The sequence below is a fragment of the Staurois parvus genome, unplaced genomic scaffold (genome assembly GCF_062004578.1).
Source record: "Staurois parvus isolate SC_StPar_1 unplaced genomic scaffold, SC_StPar_1.0 ptg000052l, whole genome shotgun sequence".
Classification (NCBI taxonomy): domain Eukaryota; kingdom Metazoa; phylum Chordata; class Amphibia; order Anura; family Ranidae; genus Staurois; species Staurois parvus.
Genome location: NW_028317848.1, coordinates 2,616,551 through 2,632,524, shown reverse-complemented (window position 1 = coordinate 2,632,524; position 15,974 = coordinate 2,616,551). Strand labels below are relative to the sequence as shown.

Below are 15,974 nucleotides of genomic sequence, written 5' to 3'. Positions count from 1 at the left end.
TGATTTGCCTGCTTATACAATTTTTTTTATTTTTTATTTTATTCACTACACTGTTTTAACTGCTTCCTGACTGCCTATAGCAGAAATACTGCTACAGGGTAGCACAAGTGCGCAAAATCACACATATATATACACATGATTTTGCACTTCCAGGTAGGGGGCCGTGGCTGTCAATCACTGGGTGATTTCCGAGGATTTCAGACCTGGAGGACAACTGTTTTGTTTACTAACAGTTCTCCTCCCTGTCAGCTCGTGCACCCTGTGCACAGCCATCCAAAGCAGTGTGATTATAGTGAAGCATACTGACACCACCCCTAGTAAAAACACTCCCAGCACAAAGTTAACCCTTTCATCACCCCTCATGTTAACCCCTTCCTGCCCAGTGCCATTAGTACAGCGTCAGTGCTTTTTATTAGCACTAATCACTGTATTGGTGTCACTGGGGATGTCAGTGACACCAAGTCAGTTCCCCCCAGTGTTAGAACGCCCGCTGCAGTCCCGCAATAAGTCGCTGATTGCTACCATTACTACTAAAACAAAAACAATCCCAATATACATACCGCCATTTGTAAACACTAACTTTCTCGTAAACCAATTAATTTACACGTATTGGGATTTTTTTCAGCAAAGACAGAATAGCAGAATACATTTTGGCGTAAATTTATGATGAAATTTGATTTTTGATTTATTTTTACTGGACATGTTTAATAGCAAAAAGTCAAAAATATTGTTTTGTTCCTCAATATTGTCAGCCTTTTTTTTTTCATAGCGCAAAAAATTTAAAAACCGCACAGGCAATCAAATACCACTAAAAGAAAGCTCTATTTGTGGGGGGAAAAAATGACTTAAATTTTTTTTGGGTGCAGCGTTGCATGACTACGCAATTGTCAGTTGAAATAACACAGTGCCGTATCGCAAAAAATGGCCAGGTCAGGAAGGGGGGTAAATCCTCAGGAGGGCAAGTGGTTAATAAATACCCCACTCACACTTTTGATTATAAGCTGACAAATTCAGAAAAATTTATAAATGTATAGAAAACGCATATTGTGTTATTTTACACGAAAACATTTTTTTAATCAAACTTTGTTTTTTTTTTACCCAGTGTAAGGATTGTAACACTGTGGGGACATCTATCAAGCAAATTAGCAGCACAATTATATGCAAATCAAACTGACTCAGGTTCAGCAAAGTGTCTAAAACAGATTTATGGTGCATTTATGACCTGTGTTGCGGTAAGCCTGGGCAGCCAACTGTGACAGGTTTGCAAAGGTCTGTGACGATACAGCTGAATTGATTGTACACCTTTGAACAGAGCAGCTCCAATCCTCCTCTTCTTAGGTCCCCACCGATGGTCCTGGCTTCTTAAACCCCCCCCCCCTCCCCGTGCCACCATAGGAAGCATGAGTTGGGCTTTAACCTCTTTCAACCAATACGATCACATCAATGAAAGCAATCTGCCATCAACAGTTTTGATTGTTTCAGGGTTGCAGTATGAACAGTCGGCGATAGAATGGAATGAGCCATTTGGCTTCCTTTGCTTTTTGCAAGCTAGGCTGATATTGGGTGAAAATTGGCAACATGACAGTAATATAAAAGTGGAAAGAATTTTTGAAGCACTATGTACTCACTACACCATTGCAAAGTAGCTAGTCATTAGAACCGTAAAAAGAGTTGTTTAGGCAGGAGTCTAGAAGAAACGGTTCTGTTTTGATAGAGTCCTATCCAACCATCATTGCAGTTAATCATTGGATTAGATCTTATTAAAGCATTAGACCTACAGTGATCATTTGACTAGAGTCATAAATATAGCAATTCTCCCAGATGACAATAGTGACAGCATACATATATTATGCATGTCTTCGAGGAAGATACTGCATCTCCAACAGAGCAGCCTGGGAGAAGTTTATCATTTTCTGCTGTACATCGAGGCGGTTCAAGAGGAGCAGAACATGTTTACATAGTCATTCCCTTTTCTTCTTCTTCTCAGAAGTAGCACTATGTGGATGAAAAATATTTCCCTGGCCAAAGACTTGCTATAAGTATGAAGATAGGTATTTGTGAATCTGTTATAGTCATGAGTCTGACTTCAGGCAAGAGTCACAAACACTACAATAAAAGACTGGACAGGTAGACATGCTTGATACATTCCTGTTCAATATTCTAAAAAGGAGGATATTTTTATATTTCTAAAAAGCAGATGCATTAAAGTTCTGGAAAACAATATTTCACTGGAATTGAAATTTAACCTTCCTCATAATGCTCCTACAACCCCTGCCCTGCCTTCTCATTCAATAAGTATGCATACACAAGACACAGAGTTGGCCCGATATAGTAGTCTGCACAGAGCCAGGCAGTATTTATAATCTAATGGGAGAGGGAATTATCTGCTGTAGTGGCACTGGGCTATATAGAGAGACACATCATTGCTCTGTGATCAAAACTCTCCTGTGCCCAGCAGGCATATTTATATCACAAATCAGTAATAAAAGTCTCTATGCTAGATGATCCTGTAGAGAATAACAGTGAAAAATGAAGAGAAGACTTTTTTGAAAAAGTGTTAGATCAGTTTTGGCATTGCTGTTATACTGAGTTTTTCCTCAGAACTACTCCAAAGGAATTTGCAAGATTGTAGAAATAATTGTCTTTGCATGGCGATAGCAATATGACAGTTTTAGTTGTTTCAGCTTTCAGAAAACCCTTAAAATCTGCAAGGAAACTGACAACACAAATCACTTAATATTATTATTAGACCTGATAACATGGGAGATGTTAGGACCCCCGAAATGTGTTGGCTGCTGTACCCAATTAACATTTTGAATAAACTTTATTTTGGGCACTTTTACGTAGTGCTTTCATTTTCAGATCAGTTTTTCCAGCAGAAATCACCCATATACATTGGTTATTGTTTATAAGCATAAATAACTGTGCTTTCCCTAGCAGCCCTATACCATATCTCTGTAGGTAGAGAACAAAATATATGTAATTGGATGGTAGGGAAAGTATAGCTTTATTTTTATCCTAGCTTATAAAATATGCTCACAGGTTCTCATTTATCCAGGTCAAGGTATATCTAGTAGTAGTTTGTCACATTCAACTGGACGACTTCTGTAAAACTGAAGACATTTTGTAGCTTGTCCAAGCCACTCCTTAAGTTCTAATGAGTGCCAGGAAAATACCCCAGTATTTATATCCACAGCGGTAGCACTGACACCCTAATCCAATCCTCATGGAAAGGCAGATGTGATTGTCCAAGAACAGGTTGGGAGGTGTGAAAGTTGTGGAACCATCTTGCTCTAGCTACAAAATTTCATCCTTGGTGTCTGGAAGGCTTCATAGGTTTTAATTTTTTGCATAGCTGAAGATGTGAATTGTTGTCAAAACACCGGGCTAGAGGCGATAGTGAACATTTAAAGGATGGGTACACCTTTTGATGGAAAAAAGAATAAATGCAACTTTTTTTGCAGGTAAAACACCAAGGTAGAGATGTGATAATGGCATGATATGATGTTGAAGGCCCCCACCCTTGTTCAAGGATGGTTCTTCAGTTTTATGTAGATGGCCTCTTTCACAAACCTATTGTTGTCTATTGCTTAAAATGTGCAGCTCACTGTCCTCAAAAATTGGATTGTTTCTACTTACTTACCTGTAAAATCCATTTCTTGGAGTAAATCACGGGACACAGAGCAGGCCACAATAATGACTATGTGGGTTATATGCCACCTATAGGTGAATGGACACCGACTGACCAATCAAATAGGAAATCCTCCTCCATATAACCCCTCCTACACAGGAAGTGCTCAGTTATTTTCGCCAGTGTCTGTAAGGTGGATGTTCACATATGTGCTGCATATGCTCTGTGAAGCAGACTGGGAGGTCTGGAACAATTCTACTGAGATTCAAGGGCCTCAATCGGATCCATCTGAAAACCTGTTAGTCAAAATGGATGGTAACCGAGCCTCACTGGATACAGAGAAGAATCCTCTGGGTTTTGCCTGTAATGCGGCTTTACGGCGTTGGAACCTGTGTTTTTGGAACCCTGTGCAGTTTGATCTGACCAAGGCGTTTCCGGCAGGGTGCTATACAGGTCCAAGGCAGTGGCCCAATTTAAAAAAGGGGGACAGAGTCCTTGAAGGTCTTTAGGACAAGGCCTGCCTGGGTGAAGGTTGGTCCCTGACTAAAAGTTCAGGAGCCTGCAGCAGGATGGGCAAGTATTCATTCATATATATGTGTGTATATGAGGAGGAGTCTCCTATGAATGACTGGGAAGACCATCAGGGGGAGTACTTCCTTTTTTGCCTGTACCTGCCTGTAATACCTATTTTTGACCAATAGAGGGAGTCTGTTGCAGTAGATACCATGTGGGGGGGTGCGCACATGATGGGAGCGCACATGCGCAGTAGCAGCAGGAAGAGGAAGTTGGCCATATTGTTTACATAGAACGCTGCCTGTTACATGTGGGCTACTCTGCTGGACCCTGGAGGGATAGCCAGGATACAGGGTAGGTTATTCTAAAGGGCACAAGAGTACTTCTCTGGGAGGGTCAGTCAGTCAGGCAGGAGGGTTGTGTACATGCTACCCCCTTTTTTTCAGTGGACTGCATTGGAGTGTGTTGCTTCACTTTAAGCAGGTCTATTGTGAATGCTGTGTTTTGATTAAATTCTTACATCGTTCTTTTGACGCTAGTGAAGGTAATGCCATCCAGAAAGTGGTGTGGGGGGCACAAATGCACCACCGCCAGGTCCTGTGGAGCCTAGTCGAAGTTGTGATGTGTTATCTTCTACTGAAAGACCAGGGGCAACAGGTCAATCTGAGTCGCTGTGTTTGCCCGCTATTGTGGCTAGTACCAGTGTGTTCGCTTCGGCATACGTCACTAAGCAAGATCTTGCATCAGCCTTAGCAGGGTTAGAAGACAAGGTTGCTGGGATGGTTGCATCGGTGGCTCAAGGGGGTACAAAGTGGTAAAGATCCCCTTCTTTGGACCCACCAGTCCTTGACCAAGTGTGGGTGGAACCCGAGGATGAAGATGCGGTAGAAGAGGGTCAGGCAACTGATTCTCTGTCAGAGGAGTCACAGCCTGATGAGAAGCAGGGGGTTTCTGCTTCTCAATCAAAGAGGTTATTAGTTAAGGCCCTCACCGATATGGTCTGGTCAGGTTTCAAGTTACCCCCAGTAGAGGCATCCAAGTTCTCTTATTCCTCTTTGGGCTTACTAAAGCCACTTCAAAGTATTCAGGCTTTTCTGGTGCACCCTCTTTTGGAGCAAGTTTTGTATGCTAATTGGGAGCACCCAGACACCGCCTAAAATATTCTGTATCCTATGGAGGAGACGTTTATTAGAAAGTGGGGCATGCCATGGATGGACACAGCTGTGTCTTCTCTGAATAAGTATTTAACTTGCCCTGCGGATAATGTCCAGGTGTTTAAGGATCTGGCAGATAAAAAACTAGAATCGCTCCCTGGCAGGGGCTGCTGCTATTGGTCTGAATGACCATGTTAAATGGGTGGTAAAAATACTATTTTGGAGGAGGATATAGCTGTGGATTTGGCAGATTTACTACAGGCCTTGTTTTTTGCAGCTGATGCCCTTAAGGATTCAATTCAGCAGATCTCTCACTTGGCTCTTCTGTCAGTACACATGGGCAGGGTCTTGTGGTTAAAAAGTTGGGCAGCAGAACCATACAAAAGATTGTTGGCAGGTTTTCCCTTTCATGGAGAATGTTAGTTTGGAGAGGACCTAGACAAGTATATCCAGAAGATCTCAGGGGGAAAAAGTAAATTTTTACTCTTTAAAAGAAAGTCCAAATGCCCAATCTAAGTGGTCAGGCACTTCGGTGGTTGGTGCGTCTTCCATTAGGCAAGCATTTTGCCATACAAATGACTCTTCGTCTAGGGTAAAATTTCAGGGCCAGGGCCAGAAGAAACCCTGGGTGCAGAAGCCCACCAGGTCAGATTCTAATTGTGAAGGGGTGCCCTCACTCGTGCGGGTGTGTGGGGGGGGGGATTTGGGAAGAAATGATCCAGGACAAGTAGGTCACTGCTACAGTTGCTCAGGGGTACAAACTGGAATTTTGCGGAATTCCTCCTCCCCATTTCTTAAGGTCCAATGTATCCATGAATCCATTGTGAAGGAAACCTTTGTGTCAGGCACACGATCGGTTGTTGTCCCAGGGCACGATTGTGGAGGTTCCAGTGGACAAAGGGTTCCAGGAATTTTATTCAACCTATTCACAGTTCCAAAGCCAAATGGGGATGTAAGGCGTGTACTAGACTTAAAGGGGCTGAACTGGTTGGTTCCTAAAGATTCGTTCACTTCGGATGGAGTCAGTCAGGTCAGTAGTATCTTTACAAGAGGGAGACTTTCTAGGGTTCATAGAAATCAAGGACACATACCTGCATGTGCCAATATTTCCAGTTCATCAAAGGTTTCTGTGGTTTGCAATAGAAACTCGACATTTTCAATTCATGACACTACCTTTTGGACTACCCATGGCTCCTCGAGTGTTTACAAAGATTCTGGCTCCAGCTCCAGGGCTGCTCAGAACTCGGGAATATTGATTTTGGGCTATCTGGATGATCTATTGCTCAGGGGTCAGTCTAGTCCAAGCCTGAGAAAAAATATGGCTCTTGCGATTCATTCTTTGAAATGCTTGGACTGGGTGCACAACTTCGAGAAATTGGCCCTGGCGCCAGTGCAGAGTCTGGAGTATTTGGGATTGGTCCTAGGCACTGTTCAGGCTAAGGTGTTTCTGGAAAGGGCCACACGATCAGGTTTGGAGTTTGAGGAGCATTCGTCTCTGCATGAGGTTAATGGGGAAGATGGTATCCTCATTCGAGGTAGTGCCCTATGCTCAGAGTTCCACTCAAGGCTTTTGCAGAGGAATATTCTGTCAGCATGGAACAAAAAGATTCCAGCACTGCATTACCACATGTCTTTGTGCTGCAAAGCTTGAATTGGTGGTTGGAAGCTCGGAATTTGGAAAAGGGAAGATCTTTCCCACCAGTGAATTGGAAGCTGGTAACAACTGATGCCAGCCTCTCGGGTTGGGGGGCTGTTCTAGAAGGGACCACAGTCCAAGGGACGTGGTCGCCACAAGAAACGATCCTTACCATCAATATCCTGCAGCTTCGGGAGGTGCGGCTTGTCCTGAGATATTGGATGACCAGGCTTCATGGTTGGCCAGTCTGGGTCCAATCCGACAATGCTACAGCAGTGGCATACATCCACCACCAAGGTGGTACCAAGAGCCAGAGGACTCAGGAGGAGGTAGATCAAATACTGGCTTGGGCAGAAGGGCATGTTCCAGTTCTCTCAACAATATTCATTCCAGGGATAGAAAACTGGTAGGCGGATTACCTCAGTCACTGTGCTCTACATACCGAGGTGTTCTCGGCAATCTGCCAGCATTGGGGGTACCCGGACGTAGATCTATTGGCGTCCAGGTTCAACAGCAAGATGGACAGGTTGTGTCCAGGATGTGGGACCCACTTGCGATAGGGGTAGATGCATTGGTGATACCGCGGGACATTAGTGGCACCAGCCTGGCCCAGGAGGTGTTCGTACGCGGATACTGTCAGACTAGCAGTGTGCAAATCCATGGCCTCTGCCAGATCAGTCAGACCTGCTTTCTCAGGGACCTATATTGCACTCCGTTTTATGGTTGTTGAATTTGAAAAAGTGGCTGTTGAGACCCAAATGTTGAAAGATAGGTAAGTGTCAGACTCGGTTATCCACACAATGTTGAACGCTAGAAGCTGGGTTCTAGGAACATTTATATAGAACTTGGAAGGCATATATTTCTTGGTGTGAGGGTCAAATTGGCAACCCCGAAAATATTTTATTGGGAGAATTTTCTTTTCTCCAATCAGGAGTAGAAAGGAAGTTGGCTGTTGGAACTATTAAGGCTCAGGTTTTAGCCTTGGCTGATTTCTTCCAAAGACCGATTGCGTCTCACTCTTTGGTTCATACTTTTTTTTTACAGGGAGTGATGCGTACTGTTCCGCCTGTCAGTCAGCCCCTGTATCCTTGGGACTTGAACTTGGTCTTGGCAGTTTTACATAAACCACCATTTGAACCTATCAGGGAGATTCCGTTAGTTCTGCTAACTCAAAAGGTTTTGTTTTGGTGGCAATCACTCTGCAGGAAGGCCATCGGAGTTGGCAGCTCTTTCTTGTAGGGAACCATTTTTGGTTTTACATCAGGATAAGGTGACATTATGGCCTCATCCGTCCTTTTTGCCAAATTTGGTTTCTAGTTTTCATCTCAATCAGGACATTGTTCTGCCTTCATTCTTTCCTAGGCCTCAGTAGTCAAAAGAAATATCTTTGCATTCTCTGGACGTGGTTCGGGCAATAAGGTTCCTTTTGAGAATGACGGCGCAGATTAGAAAGTGAAAGCACACCAGGAGAGTGGGTGCATCTTGGGCCATCTGCCACGAGGCGTCAGTTGCTCAGGTTTGCAAGGCTGCTACATGGTGCCTTTGGCCGCAGTGTTTTACAAAGAGCTAAAAAGCTCCTTTTGGGATGTTGATGGTGGTTATTGTGATGTCATCCACCCCTCAAGGTTATTGCTTTGGGACGTCCCACATAGTCATTATTATGGCCTGCTCTGTGATGTGCGATAAAGAAAATTGGATTTTTTTCTACATCCTTACCTGTAAAATCCATTTCTTGGAGTACATCACGGGACAAAGAGGTCCCTCCCCTCTTTCTGGATTTTCATTGCTTGCTACAAAAACTTGTACTTCCTGTGTAGGAGGGGTTATATGAGGGAGGACTTCCTGTTTGATTGGTTGGCCAGTATCCATTCACCTATAGGTGGCATATAATCCATAGAGTCATTATTACGGCCTGCTCTGTGTCCCGTGATGTACTCCAAGAAATTGATTTTGCAGGTATGTAGAAAAAAGTCCAATTTTTGAGGACAGGGAGCTGCGCAATTTAAACAGAGACAACAATAGGTTTGTAAAAGAGGCCATCTACATAAAACTGGACAACCATCCTTGAACAAAGGTGGGGGCCTTCAACATCATATAATGCCATTATAACAACATCTCTTCCCTGGTGTTTACACAACAATACATACCTTCAGAAATTTTTACAAGGCTGATTAAAAAAAAAAAAAAAAAAGCAGATTCATCTATTAGAAACTGAAACAATCATTTCAGGCTCTGAACAAGGCAAAAGGCAAAGACAAAGGCAAAAGGGAACCTTTTTTAGTCAGCAATCCTTGGTGTATTCGATTGATTGCCTGACTATGTTTTAACCAAGCTTTCAAATTTGAGTAAAAGAATGACAGGCTTCTCTTTAGCCAACACTGTCCATTCCCAGAAGAAATAGTTGTCAAGCACATTTGTTCTCCTTTAGATATGTCACAATGAATTTAGGAGAATCTGGCAGAAAGACTCAGAACAGATTTCCATGGAACAAACTTTAGAAGGGACGGCTTCAAACGTGACAGTAAGTTCCAAAGGCTTTCAAGAGCAAGGCAAAATTAATTTACTTGTTGGAGAATATATATATATATATATATATATATATATATATATATATATATATATATATATATATATATATATATATATACAGTTGCAAGAAAAAGTATGTGAACCCCTTGGGTTTACGTGGAGTTTTGCATGAATTGGGCATAAAATGTGCTCTGAACGTCATCTAAGTCACAACAATAGAAGAACACAGTCTGCTGAACATAATACTACACAAACATTAGATGTTGCCATGGTTTAATTGCACATAACATGTAAACATTCACAGTGCAGGGAGGAAAAAGTATGTGAACCTTTGGACTTAATAACTGGTTGACCCTCCTTTGGCAGCAATAACCTCAACCAAACGTTTCCTGTAGTTGCAGATCAGACCTGCACAACGATCTAGAGTAATTTTGGACCACTCCTCTTCACAAAACTGTTTCAGTGTAGCAATATTCTTGGGATGTCTGGTGTGAATCGCTCTCTTAAGGTCATGCCACAGCATTTCAATCGGGTTGAGGTCAGGACTCTGACTGGGCCACTCCAGAAGGCGTATTCTGTGCTGTTGCAGCCATTGTTTTGTTGAATTACTTGTATGCTTTGGGTCATTGTCCTGTTGCATCACCCATCCTCTGCGGAGCTTCAGTTGGCGGACAGATGGTCGTACGTTTTCCTGCAAAATGTCTTGATAAACTCTGGAATTAATTTTCCCATCAATGACAACAATCCGTCAAGACCCTGAGGCAGCAAAGCAGCCCCAAACCATGATGCTCCCTCCGCCATGTTTTACAGTGGGGATGAGGTTTTGATGTTGGTGTGCTGTGCCTTTTTTTCTCCACACATAGTGTTGTGTGTTCTTCCCAAACAACTCAATCTTGGTTTCATCTGTGCACAGTATATTTTGCCAGTAGTGCTGTGGAACATCCAGGTGCTCTTTTGCAAACTTCAAACGTGCTGCAATCTTCTTTTTGGACAGCAATGGCTTCCTTCGTGGTGTCCTATGTACTCCATTCTTGTTTAATGTTTTCCTTATTGTAGATGTTTCAACAAAAAAAAAAAAAAATGTTAGCATGTGCCAGAGATTTCTGTAGGTCTTTAGCTGACACTCTGGGATTCTTCTTTACCTCATGCAGCATTCTGCGCTGTGCTCTTGCAGTCATTTATACAGGACGACCACGCCTAGGGAGAGTAGCAACAGTGCTAAACTTTCTCCATCTGTAGACAGTGTCTTACCGTGGACACATGAACATCAAGGCTTTTGGAGATACTTTTGTAACCCTTTCCATCTTCATGCAAGTCAACAATTCTTGATCGTAGGTCTTCTGAGAGCTCTTTTCTGCGAGGCATGGTTCACATCAGACAGTGCTTCTTGAAACCAGTAAACCCAAAACAGGTGTGTGTTTTTTAAGGGCAGGACAGCTGTCAGCAACACATCCAATATCATCACACTGATTGGAGTCAAGGTTGGCTCACTCCTGGCTCCAATTAGCTCTGGGAGAAGTCATTAAACTAGGGCTCACATACTTTTTCCTCCCTGCACTGTGAATGTTTACATGTTATGTGCAATTAAACCATGGCAACATCTAATGTTTGTGTAGTATTATGTTCAGCAGACTGTGTTCTTCTATTGTTGTGACTTAGATGACGTTCAGAGCACATTTTATGCCCAATTCATGCAAAACTCCATGTAATCCCAAGGGGTTCACATACATTTTCTTGCAACTGTATATATATATATACACACACATACATATATATATATACACACACATATATATATATATATATATATACACACACACACACACTGTATACAAACACACAGTGCTGTAAATATAGTCACACATTTAACCATACATACTGTACATATATACACACACAAGTACACAGGGATGGGCCTTAACCATGAGACACCAGTTTTGCAGCCACATCTGGCATGTGCCAGTTAAATAAAGTGCCCTTGAGATGAATCTTCAGACTGTAAGCAGAAAGATCTTTCATCCATCTTGGTTTAAAATCTAAACAGATTATGTGAGAGAGGTTTACTTCAACTGACAAATTTGAAAATTGTTAGAAAATCAGGTAATTTAAGGACATCTTGCTTCTAGATTGATGCATGGGAGCATTTAGGACAAATGTACATGCCACTTTTGTAATCAGATGTAAAGCTGAACTCCAGATATGTTTTATTTGTATTGCATAGTTCCATTGGCCCAGCGTGGACCAATTTATGTATACATATTTCATACCGGTGGGACCACTGTGGAAGAAGAGAAGCACTGCAGAAGTTGGCACTACAAAAGTCATTGTCTTTTTGGGTTCTGTGTCGAGCAGTTGTCCCTCAGAAATATAAAGCGATCTCTGACTTGACGAGGTGGAGATTGTGGCATCACCACACTGCCTCTCCATCTTGTGCAATCAGAGAATACCTTATATATTTTGAAGGAAATACACATTTGGTGAATGGCAACTGTGCTAAGCAAGCAACCCCTTTGCTCACTATGCAGAAGAGCATCCACAGGACCTAGAAGATAGCAGTGATTGCTGTGATAGGGCTTTACTACTACAGAGATTCTCTGCTTCCACAGTCATCTGCTGATACTCACTAATTTCCTCTTAGAACTTTTGTGTGGTCCACGCCATAGTAATTTGCCTCAACACCTTCAGGGGAGATGCCTTTAAGGTTGCCTTAGACTGTAAGCATCTCTCAGCCAACCATCTCTTCTTCAAGAGGTGCCAAAGAAGTGTCTATCTTGAAGGTGGTGGATGGTGACCTACACCCATACAAAAACACATTTCCCAGCTGTAAACGGCCATATCAGAGAAACTTTCTCCAATATTTGAAAACATCCTTTGCCTTTATTACTTTAAGACAGAGACCTTCTAAATGTACTGGCACATAGCTAAACTGCCCTGATCTTTACAAGGGTTGGAGCTAATGAAAAATATGCATAGCTTGGTTTAAATACAGAACTGATTGTCAGAGTTTGGGTTCTTCTTAGCAAAACCCCTATGCAGTATGTGCAAAAGCTGAAAGACAAGCTAATAGACTCTAGGTGAAATATTTACTAAGTATACAGCATGTCAAACAGCTTCCCGATAAAGAAAAAACGCCTTCCAATTTATGCTAATCATACTAGGAAAAGAGTAATTTAATTTGAAAAGCCACTTCCCATAAAGTGTAAAGATTAACAGATTACTAGGTTGTTTTATGTCTCTTCACTTTTTATGTCTCCTATAACTCCATCCATTAATATGCAAGAGGCTCATCTTTCTACACACCAGGCTGCTTTCTACTGCAATAATCCCCGTTAATTACTAGATTCATTGTCTCGTGCAGCACTTCACTCTCTAAGAGGCATAAATGGACCGAAATGCAATCTCACTTTCTGTAGCAGTGACTCTGAAATAAAGCAGACAACATTACAACAGAACATTATACTAATTAATGGATCGCCCATTTATAAAGTGCTTTTTTATAGCCTGGAATTAGCTAGACTTGTAAAGAATCATAAAATTGTTTTTATTGCTGACTTAACTAGAGCAAGATGAGAGCTGTGTGTTTGTCACATAATGTAGATGTTAATGGATTCTAGATTTTCATGTACAAACGCAGTGTAAAAAAATATCCAGAAAATTAAACTACTACAATGAATATTTTACATAGTTATCATTCAGAAAGATCAGAATTATTAAATTAAATTAAATTAATTTAAACAGTCATGAATAATTTACTGATAGGAATAATTATCAAAGGCTTAGGAACCAATATGGTTTCAGTGTGGTTTACAATCGTGTGGTCACTATGACACAAAATAAATCTTCAGCCTGTAGAGGCCACTGTATAATACTGCAATTGTCAGATACAATTATAATATTAAAAAAAAAAGGAAAAAAAGAAACACACACACCTTTTGTCAACCTATCTTAAAAACAGAACAAAGTTTATACTGTATATATTATATAATATTACAAGAGGTTATCAAATAAATTTGTCATTTGTGCCCTTAAAACGATTTTGTAACATTTCCAGAAATGAATGGAAAACTTACCCAAATATAAACATAAATATATTCAAAAATGCTGCATCTCGGAATTCCTGATAAAATATAACACCTGCGATGACAGAAATAAATGCATGCATTAAAATAATTTGAAATTCATGCTAAATATTTTTCTTTAAATTTCTGATTATTACTAGTATTGCTCCTGTGTAGCCAACCATGGGTAGATATGTTTTTTTAATCATAGATAGTAACAACATTAGTGATTTAAAGTGTATGTCTGGGCAAGTAAACATTTCCCCATGTTTTATCCCTTTAAAATGCTGCAAGTACAGAAAAATCACCTAGAAATCCAGTGTGCTCAAAACATCCTGTTTTAAGCGGACAACACAGTGCCTATCCTGCACTGAAATCCAAAGCATGTCATCTCTGCCCATTTCTCCTATGATGGACTGAAAGAACCTCATTATCATAACATATTGGTGACATGTAGTCCAGCAACAGAGCAGTCAAGCAAGGCTAATAAGTATTTTAGTACAGCGGAGCTGACAGCACAGAAACTTGCAGTTTACTGGATTTCTGGTAGGACCAACATGTATTTTTCTGTACTTACATATTTAATACATCTCCTCAGTACATGCACATTATCACTTGTTTTATCACCTTACAATGCAATATTTTTGTTCTGGAAGGGGGCATAACTAGAACCTTCAGGGCCCCGGTGCAATAAACCATAAAGGGCCCCTTTTCTCTGGACCCGGGACCCTCTAAACCAATCACGGGGCCCGTTATTATGGTCAATCAGCGGGATCCTTTTGCACGTTCTGCAGCAGGCTCCTTTCCTACCGTCTTGGGCCCCTCATGGTAGTAGAATGCCAGGGCCCGGTGGAAGGTGCCACCTTTGCAACCCTGGTAGTTCATGTGAGTGCAGGTGTACGGCCCCAAACAGTGTGCATTCAGGGCCACTCACCCTCACCAGCACACCTGTCAAATTAGGACACGTGGCTGTGTTTGTACAACTGCTGTATGCCAACTAACAGGCGGCATCAGCTGCACAAACTGCTCATTCATGGACCAGAGAACCTGTGTAAATAAACCCCTAATTTATATTTTTTTTTACATTTTCAATATTAGCTGAACGCTCCATACCTGCGAGTATAGCGCTGGTTGTGAAGAACACATAGTTAATTGGCACCACCTCTGTTGCATTGTAAAGCTGCATTGCTTGATTTAAGAACCTAACAAATACACAAATAAGTAAATAAATAAAGAAATGAGACAACAACAACAAGTGAAAACAATGCTGCTGACAGTTTAATAGTAGAAGACACTGTAAGATTTAGCAGTTTCATAAATATTTATACAGAAGAGCGCTCAGTGGGACTTAAAATTACTCTGTAATGTACTCAGGAAGTCTAAATAAATAAGAACAAACGCAGGAGGAAAAAAAAAAAGCGCAGATGCAATTTTAAATTAATCCATGTAAAATGTGCTTGCAGGATTGTGAAAAATGATCACAATTAAAATTTTATGTTCTCTGTTTATTGTGAGCTATGAAAACTTCCTTTACATTTGAAATACAAACTCAGGAAACAAGTATAAACATAGTCAGCGTGCAGAAATCTCATTTACGGTTACAGAATATTGGTTTGAAATTATGTCTTTCTACAGTACAATCTATATTGGAAATGAAATCTCATAAATCAGAATTTAAGACAGAGTACACTAAAAGATGCCCTTGCAGCTGAACCCCAGGCTAATAGCTAGGTAGACAGATAAATACATATAAGGGAGGGTGTTTACATATCGAATGTTATATGTTCCTATCCACCCAGTCCTGAGATTCACACAGCTCTGCCACACCACACAGTCCTGCCTGGCAGGAAGGAGACCTGAATTTTGCCTGTTTACGCAATACTTACAGGACTCCTCCACAGCCCCAATCTGTGACTGGACTGCCACTCTGCACTCTCCTCCTATCAGCACTGCACCAGAGGGGCTGCAAGGAGCTAAAACCAAGTTTAAAGGCCAGTTCACACTACATACGTTTCAGCTGCTTTTATTCTACATCCAAAACACACAGAAAGTAGGTTATATGGTTGTCAATGTCATAGTTCATGCAGTTCCAGTGCGTTTCGGTTGTAGAAAAAAAAAATAGAACATGCTGCAATTTTTCTGCACAGAACTGTACTGGAATGCAGTAAAACGCATCAAAAACACACTGGAACACACCAAAATGCATCAAAACACACTGGAACGCACATGTCCCTGTTTACATTGAAGAAAAAGAGAGGGGACAAAAATTAATTGGAATGCATAAAAATGCAGTGGAATGTGTCAAAAAAGCATAAAAAATGCACTGGAATGTGTAAAAAATGTGTCAAAACTGCAGATGTGGAAACACATCCGGAACACATCTGGATTGCATTTCTATAGTGTGAACCTACCCTAAAGGATAGGTTCACCTTTGGGACATGTTACATGTTCCA

General features: G+C 41.3%; 1 protein-coding gene across 2 annotated transcripts in view; it reads right to left on the bottom strand.

Moving 5' to 3' along the window:
* NIPAL2 (NIPA like domain containing 2) overlaps positions 1 to 15,974 on the bottom strand; it is a 173,163-nt gene that overhangs the window by 14,974 nt on the left and 142,215 nt on the right. For both annotated transcript variants that reach the window (XM_089666479.1, XM_089666471.1), the window contains exons 8-9: positions 14,635 to 14,723; positions 13,534 to 13,597 (exon numbers count right to left, since the gene is read on the bottom strand). In XM_089666479.1, coding sequence (XP_089522605.1) covers positions 13,534 to 13,597; positions 14,635 to 14,723 — 153 coding nt within the window. The remainder of the gene's footprint in view (positions 1 to 13,533; positions 13,598 to 14,634; positions 14,724 to 15,974) is intronic.